The sequence below is a fragment of the Chiloscyllium plagiosum genome, chromosome 19 (assembly GCF_004010195.1).
Source record: "Chiloscyllium plagiosum isolate BGI_BamShark_2017 chromosome 19, ASM401019v2, whole genome shotgun sequence".
Taxonomy (NCBI): Eukaryota; Metazoa; Chordata; class Chondrichthyes; order Orectolobiformes; family Hemiscylliidae; genus Chiloscyllium; species Chiloscyllium plagiosum.
In genome coordinates, this window is record NC_057728.1 from 36,596,332 (window position 1) to 36,617,383 (window position 21,052).

At 40.2% G+C, this 21,052-nt stretch overlaps 1 protein-coding gene across 1 annotated transcript in view; it reads left to right on the top strand.

Moving 5' to 3' along the window:
* met (MET proto-oncogene, receptor tyrosine kinase) overlaps positions 1-21,052 on the top strand; it is a 124,229-nt gene that overhangs the window by 64,234 nt on the left and 38,943 nt on the right. The window contains exons 4-7 of the mRNA XM_043709570.1: positions 10,101-10,235; positions 11,552-11,725; positions 14,078-14,238; positions 15,677-15,788. Of these exons, the coding sequence (XP_043565505.1) occupies positions 10,101-10,235; positions 11,552-11,725; positions 14,078-14,238; positions 15,677-15,788 (582 nt within the window). The remainder of the gene's footprint in view (positions 1-10,100; positions 10,236-11,551; positions 11,726-14,077; positions 14,239-15,676; positions 15,789-21,052) is intronic.

Here is a 21,052-nt window from a genome sequence, read left to right on the forward strand (position 1 = left end):
CAACCTGAAAATAGTTTGAACTCTGGACATGATCAAGGATCTTAAAATTTAACAAATCTGAACATCTCTTCTTTCATGGGTTGATTGATATTTTAATAAAGGAACAATAGATCGAATTGTCACAAAATGATGAAAGGAAATGCTGTTCTGGCAGCATTACTAATGCCACACATGAGTAATTGAGGATAGCTACAATGGTGTGATTTATTCTTGTAATTGCTAAAAATAGTGATTAATCATTGTCCTAAAGAAAAGATCCCAACAAAAGAGCTCATTCATCTTTGTTCACAGCATATAATATCTTAACTAAATGTTGTGCTCTTCAAGTACACAATATACAAACAACAATAAAAGCAACTACTTGCATTTATATAAGGCTTTTAAAGTAATAAACTTTACAGGAAAGTAATGGAACAGGTTTTGACAGATTAGGTTGGGTGACCCATTACGAGGTCATGGAGGTTAATTTAAAGGGGCATCTTAAAGAAGGAAAGAGAAATCAAGTGAGGGAGTTCCAAAGCTGAGGGCTTCAGCATCTGCAGGCACAGCCGAATGGTAAAATAGTGAGAATTCCAGCAGCAGAACGGAAGTCTTTCAGTTTACAACATGCCATTTCTAGACCTTTGTACACTGATTTAAATGGTTCATTCACTTCAAGGATACTTGGAAACATGGGCCCTGATATTTACAGGGACAGGAGTTAGAAGGATAGGGAGGAGTTCTGGTCTGACATCTCCCCAGACACCAAGGATTTAACAGGTTTGGCTTCCGGAAAATTGAAAATCTCAGGATCAGGCAGGCTAAGCTCTAATTGCGTGGAAGGCTGTCACTAGCATTTTGGCTAGATCTTTAGTCCCGCACATTTGTTGAATGTAAATCTCACCATTTATGATGGTAGGATTTCAATCTGTGCCTCCAGAACACTAGCCTGGGGTTCTGGATTACCAATCCAGTGATATAACTACTACACCCACCACCTCTTGTGCTTGGGAAAAGATCATTTCAGAAGAGGATGAGTAAAGCATGGTTTGACAGGTTATCGCAGCAGGGGTTGGAGAGAGATATGGTGGGGTTATGGAGATCACTAAACAGGGCAGGTCAGGCTTCTGATTATGAAGCTGGAGAGAGGTTCATAAGCATGTAGCAGGAAACAGGTTTGCTTGAGAGGCTTGGGAAAGCACTCCAACTCCTTCTGAATGAATATTTATCTCTTCCATGCAATAGTCTTGCCTCCCTTTCACTATCAGTTTCCAAAGGCTCTGGAAACACAATTGACTAAAGTTTAAGGTGGAAAAGGGATAAAGTCTGAGCAACCTTATTAAAATGTTAAAAATGTAACCCAGCTCCATGGAAACTTGAAGCAAGTAGATTTATGGTCACTTAGGTTTTGACTTGAGACTGTTTTTTAATGTTTTGGCATCTGACCTAGCCCAGACAATCTATTTTTTCAGGATTAGAATTATCATAATGGTACTTACTGCAGGTTGCAGAAAAGGAGCGCTTATAGTAGACTCAGACTTGCACATCACAATAATATTTTTGCAGATTTAAATTACAGCGAATTACCAGAAGGAAATTGTAGCAAAAGTAATTACATTAGAGCTTAAAGATATTAGCGCAGCTAATATTGATTCATCCAGCAGTGAAAGAACAGGATAAGAACAGTGCATAGTTCAAATCCAGCTTCAGAAATTTGAGCACCTCATAGAGTCACAAGTCATACAGCATGGAAACAGACCATCTTAGAGAGAGCACTGCACTGTCTGAGGTGCTGTATTTCAGATGTAATGTTAAACTCCATCTCTGGACAAGTTTACATAAATGATCCTGTGGTACAATTTGAGGAAGAGCAAGAATGTTTTCTATTCATGGCAGCATTTGTGAAGAGAAATCAGAGTTAATGTTTCAGGTCTGGTGACTGTTCCTCAGAACCCAGATTCGAAACATTAACTCCAATTTCTCTTCACAGATGCTGCCAGACCTGCTGAGCTTTTCCAGAAACTTCAGTTTTTCTTCCTGATTTACAGCACCTGCAGTTCTTTCTGTGTTCTATTCATGTTTGCTAGGGCAGAATTTATCTGTCAAGAGATATGGGGAATTATTTAATTGCTGTTTATGAAACCTTGCATATCAATTGGCTAATGCATATTCTACATTATATCAGTAACTACACTTCAAAATGTTTTTTTTTGGCTGTTAAGCACATGGCAATGCCTTGATGTCATGCAAAGCATGATATAAATGCAAGTTATTTAAAATGAAAAATAAACAGAACAGTTTAGACTCTGAGAAATCTCATAGTTCCAGACATGAAGATTAATCATCTTCAGAAGTACAGCATTTTCAACTTGTATATTAGCCATGGGATTCTGGCAGTAGTTTCAGCATGACATGCCGTGCAGTTTTTAAACTGAGGGGACCAAAATCAACTGTATTCTGTCCCATAAATGTTAAGATTCATTGATTTGAATTAGTATACCAATTTGGTTTTGAAAGCTTTCTCCAAATGTGTCCAAGTCAGCCTAAAACTCAAGGTTGTGCAATTTTAAAATGAAATGTTGAATCCTGTACCCATTCTTCTCTGCAAACATTGAGAAATTGCAGAAGTTCTTTTGAACAGAAGAGCTCCTAAGTTGTTGCTATTGCTAACCTTTCTTTATTATGTAGTTGAATCTTTGGTCTCTCCAGGAGTTCACATGTGGACATTTGGCAATTGTTTCACAGGTGAATTAATGTAGGTTGGAAAATTTGCCCTTAGGAAATGAATCACTCATCAGATTGTAAGAAAGGTAAACTTTCCATGAGTGGTAAACTTGTAGGTCTGGGTCAGGCTTCATTACTTCAGTCTTGGGTGAAACACTTCCTTGTGTGATTAATATCTTAGTTTCGCCTTTCTTCATCTAATTCCTGTAATCTGTGATTCAAAATAAAATTACTAAGCATTTTGAAATGCATTTCTCACTAGATAAAAGGAACTGCAAAGAATTTCCAGAAGATATTTGTTAAGTGGTAGGAAAGGAAATGTAGCAGCTTGGATAGAAAGACAGTTGATACCTATGAACCAAGTTAAGGTTAATAAGTACAGTGAAGATTGTAAAAGCCTGAGGGTGATGTACTCAATGATTGATGCTGGGTCCACTTCTGCATCCCCTTCCCCTCTATATAACTTGGACTTGGCCATAGGAGACACAATGTTGAAACTTGTTAAATATACAACAATTGGATGTTCCATAGATAATGTTGAGAACTGCAGAAAATATGGGAAGATTTACTGAATGGGCAGTTAGACTGACATGGAGAAAGTGAGGAGTGCAGATGCTGGAGATCAGAGTCGAAAAGTGTGGCACTGAAAAAGCACAGCCAGTCAAGTAGCATCTGAGGAGCAAGAGAGTCAACATTTCAGGCATAAGCCCTTCATCAGAAATGTAGGGCTGGGCAGCGCAAGGGGGCTGAGAGATAAATAGGAGGGGGTTGGGGCTGGGGGAAAGGTAGCTTGGAAGGTGATCGGTAGATGCAGGTGGGAGCTGATGGGGGTAGGTCGGAATGGAGGATGGTGGGAAGGAAGATGGACAGATAGGACAGTTCAAGAGGCCAGTGCCGAGTTGGAGGGTTGGATCTTGAATAAGGTGCAGGGAGGGGAAATGAAGAAACTGGTGAAATTGACATTGATGCCATGTGGTTGGAGGGTCCCAAGGCGGAAGATGAGGTGTTCTTCCTCCAGGCGTCAGGTGGCTTGGATTTGGCAGTAGAGGAATCCCAGGACTAGCATGTCCTTGGTGGAGTGGGAAGGGGAGTTGAAACAGTCGGCCACAGGGAGGTGGGGTTGTTTGGTGCGTGTGTCCCGGAGATGTTCTGTGAAACATTCCGCAATGGACACCACATCGAGAGCAACGGACACAGTAGATGAGGTGTTTGGACGTGCAGGAAAATCTCTGCAGAATGTGGAAGGATCCTTTGGGGCCTTGGACAGAGGTGAGGAGGGCGATGTGGACAGATTTTGCACCTCCTGTGTAGAGGGTGGGTTGGTGGGGGGCGTGGACCCAACAAGAGAGTAGCGGAGGGAATGGTCTCTGTGGAATGCTGATATTTAATGTAGACAAATGTAAATTATTTAGAAATGAAAAATGGGGAATTGGAAGCATACACAGAATGGAATGACAGTGAAGAGTGAAGTAAGTTGAATAGGAATCTGAGGGTTGTAAATGCATAATTCCCTGGTAATGCACACAAAAGTAGATTTTTTCCAAGATAAATGCTATTAACCTTTTGGATTCCATAAATAAGAACATAAATTAAAAATTCTGAGCATATCAAAAAATTGTACAAGGTCAAAATTTGTCAAGTCACCATTTTGTTTTTATTTGATTGTGTGCATGTGGGTGTGTCTGGCTAGGCCAGCATTTACTACCCATCACTAATTTCCTAGAGGGCAGTTAAGAGTCAGGCATATTGCTGTACATATGGAGTAACAGCCCAACTAGGTAAAGATGGTAGGTTTCCTTCTCTAAAGGGCATTAGTGAACTAGATGGGTGTTTAACAACAAGTGACAATGGTTTCACGAAACTAAAACAGAAATTGTTGGAGAAAGTCATCAGGTCTGGCAGCATCTGTGCAGAGATAGCAAAGTTAACACTGCAGGTCCAGTGACCTTTCTTCAGAACTATTAGGAGCTAAGGAAAGGTGGCTTCTATGCTGAAGGCAGGAGAAAGAACTAAGCGTACAGGTGGAGATGGAGCCCAGAGAGATAGAGAAAGACAGGCATACAAAAGAATAGATAATGGTGAGCCTGGGAGAAACAAAAGCTGATAATGGGGACCACAAGTGGATGAAAATGGGTTGCCTCTGCTGAAAGCAGCCCATGTCAAGCCCTTTATTTGCCTAACTGTTTTTCTCTCACTCGCTCCAGCTTTTCACTTATGTCTTTCTACCTAATCCCTATGTTGCCTTTTCTTAGCTACTAATAGTTCTCAAGATGGGTCACTAGAACTGAAATGTTACTTTGCTTACTGTCCAGAGATGCTGCCAAACCTGATGAGTTTCTTCAATAATTTCTGTTTTTGTTTCACATTTCCAGCATCCACAGTTCTTTGTTTTCTGACAATGGTTTCATGACCATCAATAGACTCTTAATTTGTTAAATTCAAATAACAGAATTGTGGCAGAATTTGGACCCTGGTTCCCAAAACATTTCCTGTGTCTCTGGATTCATCATTTAGTAGTAATACCACTAAATCTTTAGCTTCTCTAAGCATTAATGATTAATCTTGAAACATTAATTAAAACACTAGACTTGCATGATTGACTATTGGCTTAAGAATTTGTAGTCATGAGGTGAGCCCTGAAACAGTGAGCTGAAAGAAGGCGAACGTGAGATTTAATAGATGTTCTTAAAGCTATAAAGAATTCTGATGATGTGATTGGGTAAGATTATTTTTATCTTTTTAAGAAATCAGTAACAATGAATCATTGATTTACTATTATCAGCAAAATGGAACTATAAGAAACAACTTAGGGCAAAACCACGGGCAAATAAATGGTTAAAGCAGAAGCAATGTATATTTTAAGAGGAAATGACTAAATAATTGAAGCAGAAAGATTAACAGAACTGTTCGAGAAAGGAAGTCAGGCTGTGTTTTGCAGTTCCCTGACTGACAATATGCCTGCTGTCCTGCCTTCTTGTGATGGTCGTAATAGACTGACTGTTACTCTTCCACTGTAACCAGACAGATCCCCTGACTATGATCGCAGCCACTATGGCCTGTGTGTGAACTGTATCTGTGATAGATTGTACTGAGTCCTCCAGATCAAACACTGTACCCCACTTCACCACTCTATGCCTTGACTGGTCTGAGAACAAGTACCCATTCACTTACTGACATGGCTGCTTAGTTGAATAAACATGTAGCATGTTTGCTATGCAGGCAGCTAATATGTTCTGTGGGTATTAGATTGACACCTGGTGTGCCGTGTAGCAAGATGACTACACCACCCAACAGATCCCTACTGACAAGCAGCCTTCTATGCGTCTGCATTAAAGAGTACAGCAGTGCTAATAGCATTTAGGCTCCACCTTTAACTAAGTGCTATCAAACAAGGCTAAACAAGGTATGGATGCTGTGAGCATGCAGGTAGGCCCTAAGAAAGTAAGCGATTAGCCCTGAGATGCAGCCTGTGATGCAGCCTGGCATCCTTGCAGCATACACCTATCAAATGCTAGTTGCCATGCAACCTGCAATACAGGACCGCACATTCTAATTGTTGTGCAAGTTGATCAGAGAGCTGCCATGAGGATGATAAGGAATTGGCAGATACTAATTTCCAGGGATGAGTGGCACATGCGGCTAGTGCCCATGGATTGTGCTGTGAGATGCTGAGCTACACGGAAGCTGGTTATGGCCGATGGCAGGATGAAATCACCAGGTACCTGTTCTGACTTGCGACATTTTATTAACCGGGCATGTTTCATAAAGCTAGAAGCTGCATATTAAAGAGGCGAGATGTGCAGTTTTAAGGGATTTAATGTGTTTAAGTGACAACTCACTGCTGACTAGCAAGATACCCACCTCGCCACCCAGCAGATGCATAAAATATGCGGCAGGTTGCACCCATTGTTGAGGTCAGCCTCATGAGACCTCTCGTGTGATTTTGCCACAAATCTCGCCAAAGCCCACATCACTTTCATCCCGAGAAGAACTTCATAACAACATAAAATGAAAATTAGTAAGTAAATATTTTTCATTGCAAAGACTATAAAGCAAACCTAACACAATCTGGATGTGCTGTAAATAGGCTGCAAATATGAAGTGACAACTTGACCAGAACTGATGATGTTTTGCCATGCCTTAAGTTAAGGAAAATTAACTTTGAAGACAAATTGCAAGCAGCAAACATTGTATTCAAATACTATTCTTTCTGTTTGATTTATTAAAGATGCAATATTCATAATGCATGATCTGCTTTGAAGATGTAAAGGGCCAATGTGGCCAGGTAGACATAATGGATTCAGTAGTCCCTTGACTCAATTAAACTGACAGTTATCCTAAGATCCAAGAAATCTCATTGTCCACTTCACACAGTTGGTCACTTGCTTCCATGCCCCTTCCCTTAAAACACATACAGGGCAAGTTGGAGACAAGCCATGAGCAAGATTTTGGAATTTTCAACATTTTAATTCCCTCCTCCTCACCAACCTTACCCATCGCTGCCTGTTGTACGGCGTTAAAATTCCCTCTAAGGTACAAAATGCAACCAGAAGACCTCTGAAAAGCACTTACCCATATTTTCCATAGTAATTGTTTCAGACCTTGTTAGTAATCTTGAGTTCCATTTGTTAACACAAAACTATGTAAATGCATCTTGAAGAAAGTGAGGAGTGCAGATGCTGGAGGTTAGAGTCAAAAAGTGTGGCACTGGAAAAGCACAGCCAGTTAGACAGCAAGAGCAGAACAGTCGACATTTCAGACATAAGCCCTTCATCAGGAATGTGGGGGAGAAAGAGTCTGAGAGATAAATGGGGGATGGGTGTGGGGCTTGGGGAAAGCTAGCTGGGACGGTGATAGGTAGATGCATGTGAGGGGTAATAGTGATAGGTTGGAGGGGATGGAGAAGCGGATAGATGGGAAGGAAGAGGGACAGGAGGACATGAAAGTCCTAGACCTCCTTCACTGTCAAATCCAAGCCACCCAACGACTGGAGGAAGAACACCCCATCTTCCACCTTGGGACCCTTCAACCACATGGCAACAACAATGACTTCACTAAGTTCCTAATCTCCCTTCCCTCTACCTCATCCCAGATCCAACCCTCCAACTCAGCACCACCCTCTTGAACTGTTCTGCCTGTCTATCTTCCCACCTATCTGCTCCACCCTCCTCTCCAACCTATCACTATCACCTGATGAAGGGCTTATGCCTGAAATGTTGACTCTCGTGCTCCTTGGATGTTGCCTGACCTGCTGTGCTTTTCCAGCACCATACTTTTTGACTAATTCCTTCTTGAACCCTATTAACATTTATTGTTCTGTCATCTTTGCCAGTGGTCTGCTCTTTTAGAAAACTTTGTTATCCTAAATACTCGTACCCTTGAGCTTATTGTAAGCGTGTTGAAAAAGATCACAGCATTTTTTCACTGTTCAGGACCAGACACATTCGTTTTTAATTTTGTTTGGTAGAGTAACATGTTTTCAAGTCCTAAGGTGACTCCTAGCTTTATCATGTACCTCCTCCTGACATAATTACTGTCTGAAACATTGTGGTCTTGATTTACAAGTATGAACCAGAGTTCCACAAGTTATTAGCACAGTTCAGCTTTAGAATGCCAATAAAGAGATACCTTCAAACTGAAGCAACTCTTGCTGTCCTTTTTTACAGAAGAAGCAAGACATTATATCGAAGCCAGAGAAAGACCCCAATGTTAGACTTCAGTCTATAACTGAAATAGTTTTGCTTAATCATTTGTGCTGTTATAAACATTGATTTCAAATAGAATATATTTGATTTTACTTTATAAGGTCATATGATCTGTGACTTAATGTTGCTAAATTGTGCAGTCTAGGATTTAGTTGCTGTACGTGCAGAATCTGAATATGGTTAGATTAAACAGTACTGAAACGTGCACATTTAAGAGTTTAACTACTGCAGGAAGGGATTTTTGGTGCACTGGACAAGGAACAGAAATCAGTGAAACTCACCCTACGCTAAAATCTCACACAGTTGTGGCCATACTTCATATTTTATAGAAATATTTCCATTATAATGCAGAAGGAGGCAATTACTCTCTGAAGCCGCACCTCATCTAGTCTCATTCCCCTGCTTGACCTCCATAGGTCAATTCCTATTATCTATGTAATAAAGCCTAGACCCCTCACGAATATCAGTATTTCTGTCAAATCTCCTCTTAATCTTCTCTTAGGAGAACAGCCCCATCTGCTCAAAACTATAGCAGAAGTTTCCCATCCTTGAAACCATTCTTGTGAGTTTTCCTTCACCTTGGGCTGAACATCTGAAGCTCCTGACAGAATTGGGCAGGAGCTTTATCCCCACATTAAAAGGGGATGGAGAAGGCCTCTATTTTCAGGACGAGGCCTGGATGGAAACTTGGTATTCAGCTCGTACCTTACGGGTTAGAATATTACATCAAAGACAACAAATATTGGTAGGCTGTTCAAAAACAGAGACAAGTAGAGCATTGAGGTGAATTATAATTGAGGGATGGCACAGTGGCTCAGTGGTTAGCACCATTGCCTCACAGCACCAGGGACCCAGGTTCAATTCCAGTGTCAGGCAACTGTCTGTGTGGAGTTTGCACATTCTCTCTGTGTCTGTGTGGGATTCTGCTGGGTGTTCTGGCTTCTTCCCACAGGTTAGGTGCATTAGTCAGGATAAATGTAGAGAAAATAGGGTAAGCGAGTGGGTTATTCTTCAAAGGGTTGGTGTGGAGTTGTTAGGCCGAAGGGCCAGTTTCCACACTGTATGGATTCTAGGATAACTTCTATTACCAATTCAGCTAACTCAGCATTGCCTGGGAATTGAAACAAGAACTTTTCAGCTTAAGATGGTATGTTTTGCGATATGTACTAAAGTCTATGTACTAAAGTTTTTTGCTTCTGTTGTTGCTTCATCATAACCAGTTACCATCTTTGCATACACTTTTGTAGCTATTTGCCTGGATTAAATTTGACTAATGAGTTTTGAGTAAATCCCTGTTTTATATAAGATTTTACTACCGTTAACCGATGCTACTTTAGCTAACTCTTTATGTTGTATAATAGAAATCAGAAAATGCTGGAAAACTCAGCAGCTCTGGCAGCACCTCTGGCAAGTGGAACAGAGATAACATTTCAATGGGTATACTTCAGAACAGAAGACAGGTGGAAATGCAATGGATTTTATGCTGTTGAGAAAGATAGAAATCAATAAGTAGTTGCCATGGGCTCAGTATGAGGATTCAATTATTTCTTTCCTCTGGTGAGGTCATTGAAGTTCTTTTGCAACCATACTGAGTTAGCCTTTTCACTTCATTACAATAGTGATAGCTTGTGGCATGTAGAACATTGGTCAATTCAGCAAATATGTGGCACATTATAAATATTATCATTACAGGTGGTGATTTCCCGAACGGAGCGATTGACACCCCACGTAAATTTCCAATTGGATTCCAGCTCAGTATCTCCTGAAGTAATAGTTGAACAGTCTGGATCTGAAGAAGGCTTCATTGTTGTCATCACAGGGAAGAAAGTAGGTCACATTTTGATTGTAAATACATTATCTGTCTTTTTGAAAGTGTGCTTTCTTAAGATTCTTTCACCCTCATCTTCAAATTCTTATGTTCGTCACATTGTGACATAATTTCAAGTTATTTTCATGACCGCAACTCTACCCATTGATTTTCTATTTCACAAATGTTTTTAGAATTTATGAATGCACTGGGAATGTAACAGCAATGAATAATAATCCTTTTCTTAATGTGTATGTAACCCAATAATTTGTAGCGAGGTTTTGCAACTTGCCACAAATTGTTGAATAATTTGCATCATTGTATCATTAATCTTTTGAAAACAGAAGCTCGCCAACATGAGGCCCTGGGTTCAATCCCCAGCATCTCGTCAGGCGATTCTTTTGGGGTGGCATGGTGGCTCAGTGGTTAGCACTCCTGCTTCACAGTGCCAGGGACCCAGGTTCAATTCCCGTCTCGGGCAACCGTCTATGTGGAGTTCCTCTGCATGGGTTTCCTCCAGATGCTCCGGTTTCCTCCCACAGTCCAAAGATGTGCAGGTTAGGTGAATTGGCCATGTTAAATTGCCTGTAGTGTTAGGTGAATTCGTCAGGGGTGAATGTAGGTGAATGGGTCTGGGTGGGTTGCTCTTCGGAGGGTCAGTGTGGACTTGTTGGACTGAAGGGCCTGTTTCCATCACTTCCCTCCCCAACCATCCTGCTCGCTGGTTTGCTCTTCCATTGACTGCTTCTCCCACTCACTGTTTTCCTCCACTGAACCCTCCTTGTGGGGCAAGAGGTCAGGAGAGAGAGGAAATGATTGAGGAGTGAGAGGAACTCTGACTGGGAGGGTCAGGCAGAAAAGTAGCAATTGGAAGAGTCGAAGGAAAGATTGGATGGGAGGGACTTATTGGAAGGAGGTAGATAGAGAGAGAGTGGGGAAAGGGGATTATGTTGGGAATGGGTGATGCTGCTCCAAAATGATGCTGATCAGGTTACTCACAGTCCGTTGACCTTGGCGTGTTAAAGCAGAAGTCCTGGTGTTAGTGCACATACTGCTGTTACTATATCTCAGCCATTAAACCAAAACAAAACAAAATTTAAATACGGACTTACCATATATCGATGGCTTTGGTGTTCTTAGTATAACTCTCTCAGCATCACTTATCGGCACAATTGGAATGTTGCGGGCAATTCTGTTTTAAATGCATGACAGATTAATAATTTACTTACCTATTTTGTCAATGGAATGGAGAAGTTTTTTTATTGGTGTAATGAATTCCCAGCTTGTCAAAAACTAATTGCAGCATAAAAATTAATACTGTATTCTTTCTCGCTAGATAAGCAGAATACCTTTAACAGGCCCAGGGTGTGACCATTTCTTGACCTGCAGTAAGTGTTTAACAGCTCCTTACTTCATGCGGTGCGGCTGGTGCGATGGTAGGTGTTCCAGGATACAAGAATGTACAAATCAGATGTGGGCCCAGAATATTTGCCCTCCTGTTATCAGTGAGGTAAGAATCTCTGCTGTTTCTTTAAAAACTTTAATAGACTGCTAGTTTACTGTTGCACCTTGGAGTGTATCCAGGGTAAATTTGCAATCCCTTTGACAAAAGTACACTGTGTACTTTTAACTCAAACTCCACACTAGATAAATAGCATGTTTAAAAAATATCTGATTCACAGGTGTGCGAGTTGGATTAATTTTCATTGTATTTATGGTTTGCTTAAAAAAAACCCATGGGATAAACTCTCAATATATCTCCAAGTTTTAAGTTTGACTTTTAAAAAAATTCTCATAAAGCTTTTGAGGAAAAGTCATTCATGACTTTAAAGTTTATAGTCTAATTAGAATACTTGTGAGCCTTAAATAATTTTTATGCATTTTATCGCTACTGCAACTTACTATTTTAGAAAGCAGCACTATATTTAGATATTACCCAGGTTTGATGATCCAATAATACCTTGTTACTGGAGATCCAGATTAATGTCCAGCTCCATTGTGCTAACATTGTGAATTCTATAGCATCGGGGTATTCAATTACATTTCGAAGAGATTAGATTCCCTACAGTAAGTCCGTCATGCCTGTACGCCTCTCCCAGTCAGTCTGAACTCCCCCTCCTATTTCCAAACATTTGAATTTTGTGTCCACTTGCTTTTTAAAAATGCAAATAGACCTGCTATGACTTGTCTAACAGAAAGACTGATAAAGGCAAATATCCCTTCATATTGCTTATGCTGTGTACTTGGGTCTGTCTGCAATCTTCCAGAGTTTATGATGTGCCATCAAGTCACAGAAATGTAGAGCCACAGATGTGACTGTATGTCTGTGGCACATATAGCAAATTTATTATGTTATAGACACTGCTTGTACTGCTATGTCTGGTAGAAGAGCCTCTATGCAAAATATTTTGAAGTTTTCACTCATTCTTTTGATAATGTTGGATTAATGGCATCTAACTCTATTAGATATCATTTTGATATTGAATCACTGACCTGTATATGTCTTTCAGAACTTAGCAGAATCCTTCATTGTTTTTACAACTTGATCAGGTTATTCTTCTAATATTTACATCTGTGTCTTCCTATTAGTGAGTCAATGGAATAATTGTTGGTTACCAACTCAGTAAAGTGGCTGATAAAATTCAAAAGGAAATAGACAAAGGCACAAATTATATTTAAGTGGCTCAAAGCAGTCGGAGAAGTAGAAATCTGAGAAAACCTAGAGGTCATATTGTAAATTAAAGCAGATTTTACGTTGAAACAAATTATGCTGGCAGTTCTGAAGAAGATCCAAAACCTTAACTTTGTTTCAGCACAGATGCTTCCAGACCCATTGAGTTCCTCCAGCATTTCCTGTGTTTGTTCCCATGTGTGTGGTTCACTTGTGTTAGACTTCGATGGCAAGGTCTCAAATCCAGATTAAGTGCCTTCATATTCGTCATATTTGTGCCACTCCTGGTACACTAGATGGAAGATGATGGCATTGTGGCAATGTCCCAGGACAAAAAAATGTAATGGTCTAGATGCATGAGTTCAAAACCCACCTTGGCAACCGGAGGATTTGATTTAATTAATAAATTTGGAATTGAAAGCTAGTGTCAGTGAGAAGGTAGGTACTAGATCAGAAGAAGTATTTTATCATCCTTTATAAAATGGTGAAAGGGGCAACATACAGAGGAGAGGTACAAGGAATGAAATCCAGAACCTGAGGCCCAGGCAGCTGAATGCACCCAATTCTGGTGAAGCAGTTAAAATCTGAATTCCTTAAGAGGCCAGATACCTCAGTGAGCTGTGAGTCTGAATAAGATCACAGGATTAGGGGGAGCAAATCCATTGGAGGAGTTTAAAAAGAAGAATGAGAATTTTAAAATTAAAGTATTGTTTAATCAGGAATCATTGCAGGTTCATGAGGCTTGATGCAAGTTAAGACACAGGCAGCAGAATTTGGCTGACCTCAACTTTGTGGAGTTTAGATTGTGGGAGACCAGCCAAGACTGAACTGGAATTGTTATGTTTAGAGCTGACAAAGGCATGATGAGGGTATATGCAGCAGATGAGATTGGGAGAGATGGAAGTAAAGGCCTGTACTCGAGAGGTCTTAGAAATCACACAAATAAAATGCCTATCACTCATTCTGAGATCAAATGCGATATTTAGGTTGCAAATAGATATTTTAGTCTCAGACTATAATTCCATCAGAGGAATAGAATCAAGTACTTGAGAACAATACAGAACTGCGATTAAAGACTAAAAATGCAGCTATCAAATTTTTGAGTATTCTTTATTGTGTTTGTATCCTTATGATTGAAAGAGTTGTACAACAGTGAATTTGTGAATGTCTGCAATTGATATTTTACTGTAGATCTCACCAGTAAGTGCACCTTTTGAAGGTGGAACAAGTCTGTCCATTTGTGGAAAAGATTTTGGAGCAATGAAAACTGGAAAAATAAATGCTAAAATGATTGCAATAGAAGTTGGCAATGCTTCCTGCAAATTGGATGCTAAAAAGAGCAACAAGAACAGGTATGCAAGAAGGACACAATTCTGACTTAATCATAGCTGCCCATTAGAAAAAAACACGTCCAATTGGAACACATCAACAAGCATTTGGCATAACATCTTATATACAGTAGACAAATAATCACTTACATTAAGCCTCAAGTCTAGCTCCAGGTTTACTGATCGTAAAACCCAGAACAGAGATGGGGCACAATGTTAAAAGCAACATACCAAAATTGAGTTAGTTACCTGTTTCTTCTGGGGCTGCTACTTGGCGTCAATATGGAAATGAATCACATCAGGCTCAGTGTTAACCTAGCCTGTCTGGTTGGAACATTGTACTTGTGGATTAAAATAATAGTCAGTTGCTTTTGCTTATACTTAGCCACCACCATTTTAACACTGAAGTTGTCAGGAGTGGAGATTCTGCCTGCTACAAGTAAGTAGGATCCACATCAGTAAGAGAAAGCTAACTTGGGATTCCAACTACATTGCCAAGTGTCATTGCCATAAAAAACTGAAGGGAGACATGAGCAGGATGGGAAAGACTCTGCTGTTTTTTTCTCTCATAAAAGGTCTCCTTATGGGCCAGGAGCAACAGGTATGTTCATCCTAGCCTGGCAGGGAAATCTTGCACCTCCACGATCCTGAGTTCCACCCTAGCCTGAATCCAAACGCGTTTTCCATTGGACCCCACCCAATGACTTACCCTCATGTCACAGACTATTCTTCTGGAATGCCAATGACAACCATTTGAAGCAAAAATCTCAGTCCTGGCTGCGTAACCCCCCACATTAACCCCTCTGGCTTTGGGCAGAAATCTGCACGCCATCGTTTAAAGTGAGATTCAAGAGTTCAGTGTAGGCATGTTTCTTCCTGATGCCACCATTGATGCTTCCTTCTCCTGGGCATCTACATGCCTTGCTTCCATCTGAGGTTAAACATCTTGGGAAGGAGGTGGTGGAAAAGCGTCTAGTTGATACTGCCTAACTCTTCTATTCTTCTATGGTATATCCTACATAATTCTGGATAAATGGTACCTTTACAATATGTTTTCTCTTTGTGCTCCATTTATCTTTGTAATAACATATAACCAGAGCATATGGGAGTAGGCCATTCAGCCCTTTTAGCCTGCTCCATCATTTAACATGATCACAGCTGATCATCCAACTCAGTACCCTGTTGCTGCTTTCTCCCCATGCCCTTTGATCCCTTCAGCACTGAGAAATTACAACGTGAATTTGCTACCAATTTATGTCAATGGCAGTTTTGAAAATTGGTTACCTTATTGGAGACATTAAACTTGAATTTTCTTTGAAAGAAGATGGGAATAGTAGAAGTAAGCAATTTATCTAAAATATTTGGTCATTTTGGTACAATATGAAGAATAAAATTTAAATACTGTTTAAAATCATTTTTCCTGTTTTATAATGCCAGCTAACAATTATTTTTCTTTCCAAAGACTTCTGTGTACATTGGAAGCTGTTAATGCCACTCAAGATTATAATCCTATCTCTGTTAATTTAACTTTGAACAAAAGTTTGACAACACTTGCGTATGGCTTTCATATTGTGGTAAGATATGGAGTTCACTTATTTTTTACAAATATTTTTTAAATAGCTCATAACAACATAAGAGTTTAATAATTGTGCTAACCTTAATCAAAAACTTACCAAACTTGCTTTTGCATGCTGTAACAGAACTTCCACAATACGTTTGCATATCATTTCCACCCTGTCATCACCCAAGGAAGTGAGATGTGTTAACATTGTCATGCATTAGCCTCTGCATTGATCTGTAAAAATGTCCACACTTTGAATGAAGTCCACTCTATTTCTCGCAAAGTGATTCTTGGTTTCTTCTGAATGTTGACATGCGAGCAAAAATGTGCATGCATCAATGAGCACAAAAATGTCCAGAAAAATTAAGATTGTTCAATTTAAATTGGAGAAAGCTCTCGAGATGAGGTATGCTTATGGAAAATATGTCAGAAACGTGTATATTTTGCTGTGAGATGTCCAGTGTGAAAACTAAAGGGAACCTTCTAAAATCTCTTAATCATAGCTGTCACAAAAGTAGTGACACTTGATTGCCATTTGATATACTGAAATTTACTGAACTGGAGTATTGCTGAAGAAAGGTACATTTGTCACAGCCTTCATCAGGGCAGTTCAAAAGAAATACTATATGAAAGGTCAGTACTGATTGGTTGGCAAGCGTTCTCTGATTGGTAGAAACATTGTCATGGAGAATGCACCAACTAATGATAACTGACAGTTACCTGCTAAGCTTTGTTTAAATTTTAAACCAGGCAGGTTCACGATCGCTCAGAGCATTGCCCTGAGAGATTAACCAAAGAATACTTGTCACCTACTTTGTTGAGATGAAAAAGGTGCATCATATGCACTTTTTAAAATGTCTTCAAAGAACAGAATCCTGTATTTTAATGTATGTTAAAACACATTTCAAGACTGACTGATAATTCTAAATTGGTTGTCGGTATATTTCTTCATGTGTTCAGGATTACTTAGCAAATGTGGTCCAATCATGGAATCACACCTAATGTTGGACACTATTGTGAATGTGACCAGCAGGACAAGGAGATTTCAGCCAATCCAAGGAATATTTGTCACTGAGTGGATTGTCTTCCAGACTTTGTTGATTTTTTTTTACGAGTGCATCCCTAGGAACAAGATAGAGACAAGCATCATGGAGTTGCTCAGGATAAACCATGATAAACCACTGCATCTCCTTTCAGAGCTTCATTGCAAAGGCACATTCCCCAAGGAGTTAGACAGTAGTCCCTTCCCCACCATAGCAACCTGAAGAGCAATGTACAGAGGTGCTGAGACACTAGTTATTTAGAGACGATTTGAAAATAAGAGCCTTTCTCTGTACCAGGCGAAAGTGATGACTGTAGATGCTAGATATTAGAGTCGAGAATGTGGTACTGGAAAAGCACAGCAGGTCAGGCGGCATCGGAGGACCAGGAGAGTCAATGTCATTCCTGATGAAGGGCTCATGCCCAAAACGTTAAGCCTCCTGCTTCTCGGATGCTGCCTGACCTGCTGTGCTTTTCCAGCATCTGCCGTCCTTGTTTTTACCTGGTAGATTTTAACCCTACTGCAAATACTCTTGCAAGGATGCCTGCCTTGAAGAAGTTTTCCTTCCTATTTCTGATGAAGGGCTTTTGCCCAAAACGTCGATTTTCCTGCTCCTCAGATGCTGCCTGACCTGCTGTGCTTTTCCAGCAGCACTCTAATCTAGACATTGGTTTCCAGCATCTGCAGTCCTTGTTTTTACCTTTCTCTACACCAACCAGCCTATTTCTTGAAGTTTGTTTGTAAGTTCTGACAAATAGGCACTCTGCCAAACGACTTTGGCAATTGGCTCAGGAAACCAACCCAAAAGGTCTACCCTTTATTTCCCGTAGGGTATTCAGGATGTTTTGTGCTGAGCACTATCTGATGGACTTGTTGTCAAAGGTGTTTTTCTGTTTTGAATAAAACAGGTGGTACAGCATAGTCCAAATATTTGGAGCGTTCTATGGAAACGTGGCCAGCTACCTATCCCTTGCAACTTCAGAGACAGAGAGAACCTCAGCATGTCATGATCCTTGGTGTTTGCATACTGGCGGTCTATGTGCAGCTTAATGCAGTTGCACATACAAGTATCCATTAGAATGAGAGTGATATTGGGTACATTTTCTCCCCTTGTGCCTAGGGGGCTCATGCATTGTGTCCCTATGAATATGGTCCATTTTCAATCTCCAGATAAAATGGAAGATGGCAAGAGTGAATGCCATAGTGCAGATGTGAAGAATAAACTATACATACACTGCTTGCAGCAGCACAGTGAGAACATCTTACACCTGATGACCAAGTTCTTACCCACAGTGGAGAGAGAGTGTTACTCCTGCATGCCTTGTCATTGTTTCAGCATAGTAACTTGCTCCTCTCTGAATAGTGAATGATATAAAGGGTCAGTGAGCCCACTTCCCAAAGAACATGACTTCACTTTGTTATGATTTAATATGGATCCTAAGGCCCATTTGAGCTGTTCACGGATGTTTATTAGTCTGCGCATTGATACTGAACCGAGAAGACAATGGTGGTATTGTCCGTGTACAGGGAGACTTTGGCCTGAATGCTGCCTGGATCTTGGATTGCCACTTCTGTTTACACTCTATACTTCCTGATCTACTCAACAAAGGTTTCTGTACAACTCATGAACAAGACAGAGGAAAGAGAACAACTTAGACAGACTCCAGATTTGATCAGAAAGATTTTCAATCCCCACACATTGAGCAAAGCTATACTACTGATGTTTGTGTGGGGCACTTGGATCTAATTACGGATTCTTTCTTCAAAACCCGTTTTGGAGATCACTTCTATCTTGTAGTTGAGTGAATTTCTGTCAAAGGCCTCCCCCTGGTCCTGGCTGATGAAGCAAATGTCCATCCCCCCCCATCATGCACAAGGTCATTGATTTCCCTGAACAAGCCTCTCCAAGATCTGCCTACCAGATACAGTGCAGGTCTGATCAGAGTGTGGATTGCTACCTGCAGAGCCGAGTTGACCTGGTTGGCAGTGATCTTGGATAGATTTTGTAGCTGATATTGAGCATTGAGAGGAACTGCCAATTTCTCCCATCTCCTCTTTCTGCTCATAGATGGTTGATGATCTCGATCCTCATGGATTCTGACATGCTGCCATCCAGAACTTTAATCTCAGATATCTTTTGCAGGTCTTAGCCCATCCAGTCCCACAGAGTAGAATATAAGTCAGCCAGTAAGCTGCAACTTCCAGAAGTTTTACTCTTCACAAAGGATTAAGAACCTTAGTCAGCTCATGCAGAGTTAATGGTCTATCCAGAATCTCCCAAATATTGCCATCTAAGACCTCAGTGAAAAAGAAAAAGAATAACAGAGAGGCCAAGCTGTCTGTAGCTTCACATCATACAGACTGGCAGACCAGGTTATTCTGATTACCAAAATATCAGATTGTGATGACTCAACCTGGCATAATATCTTGTGTTATTGAAATAAAGCACAGTTGAGAAACATGGATTCTGTTTATTTGTAGATCTCTAGTGGGATAATTTACAGCTGAACTCACATACAAAGATGGTTTGTGTCTAGAAAATTAAAGTGCTGAGAATCTATGGCCTTTGATCATCTGACCACATGCAAGTTGACTCATTTATATGTTGAACTCTTAAAGCAAAATCACTCCAAAGCTGTTAATGCAACATTTTTTTAACAAAGATAGATTTCATGTTCTACAAGTAAATGCATGTAAACATTGGTAAGAATCAAAAATTATTTATACAGCAATAGGGATTGTGAAATTTACAAGTACAGAAGCTTAAGAGTCCACATATGATTTTGGTGAATTGACAACTCTTCTAGATACTGTTGTGTGTAACCTCTGGAAATATGGATTTCATCCTTGACTGCAGACATGTTGTCAATGTACAGCATGTTATCCTGGTGATCCATCATTAGTCATTACCTGGGTATGCTTTCTGCTTTTATTGCGCAACGTTGGCATAATGTACATTTGCCTGAGCTGGTTTCTGTTCCTCCTCAGCATTGCTCCGTTAGTTGTCGTGACTTCATAAGACTTGAGCTAAATGCACACTCTCTGGGTAATTAAGTACCCATTGTGGATGTGGAACTCTGATCTTTTTATCTTTCTTGTAGTCAAGATAATTCTGCACCTGTGTGCTGGCCATGCATCCTCTTTATCCAGTATCTCAGTATCCATGCATCCAGTATCTCAGAGAATTTGAATAAATGTTCACTTGGCAAGATTATTCCCATTTAGGTAAAAACAATGACTGCAGATGCTGGAAACCAGAGTCTAGCTTAGAGTGGTGCTGGAAATGCACAGCAGTTCAGGCAGCATCTGAGGAGCAGTAAAATCAACGTTTCAGGCAAAAGCCCTTCATCAGGATTTTTCTCATTTACGTTGGGAACACGATCTCTACTGGCAGTTGTAACCCCACATCCAGAGGTGTAGCTCGGTGGTGTAACTTGGTGACATGAAAATTGTGGTTTTACATCCTACACTACAGGATGAGTGATTAAACAGAACAAACCATTTGCTCGTGAGGCCATTTGATCTGGGATAACGTGGAGATGACATTATATGGTTCATACTCCATTTAGCACACATGTAACCAACAGGTCAGACCTTATACCGCAGCCCATTGTCAGTAAGGATGTTTTCAGGTGTACTGAATAGACTGAATAAGTATGTCTGCCATGTTCTTTACCTGCCTGACAATTAGAAATTTGAAGAAACAATTGGTGCCAAAAATGAAGTAATCTCCATTAGATGAATGCTGATTTTGGACCAAGGGACTGAGGGAATCTTGTGCATAGGAAAATAGGAACAGGAGTAGGCCATTCAGCCCAATGCAATTATGGCTGATAGAACACTTCAATGCCTTTTAGTCAGACCAGCAATCCTGTATGTAACTGCTAATCAGAAATCTATCAATCTCTAACAGACTCAAACACTGACCTTCCACGGTCCTATGTGACAGTGAATTCCAAAGATTCACAATCTTCTAAGTAAAAAAAATCTCCTCATTATCCTCCTTATTTTAAATATTCTTCCTGGTTCCAGATTCCCCAATCAGGGGAAGCATCTTACCTGCATTTATCCTGTCTGTCCCATTTAGTATTTTGTAAGTTTCAATGGATCACTTCTCATTCTTCAAAACTCTAGAGAATACTGGCCCATTTTGCCCACTCTGTCTATATACGATAGTCCTGCCATCCTTGCTACACATTTGGTGAAATATCATTGCACTCCCTCTATGGTAATAA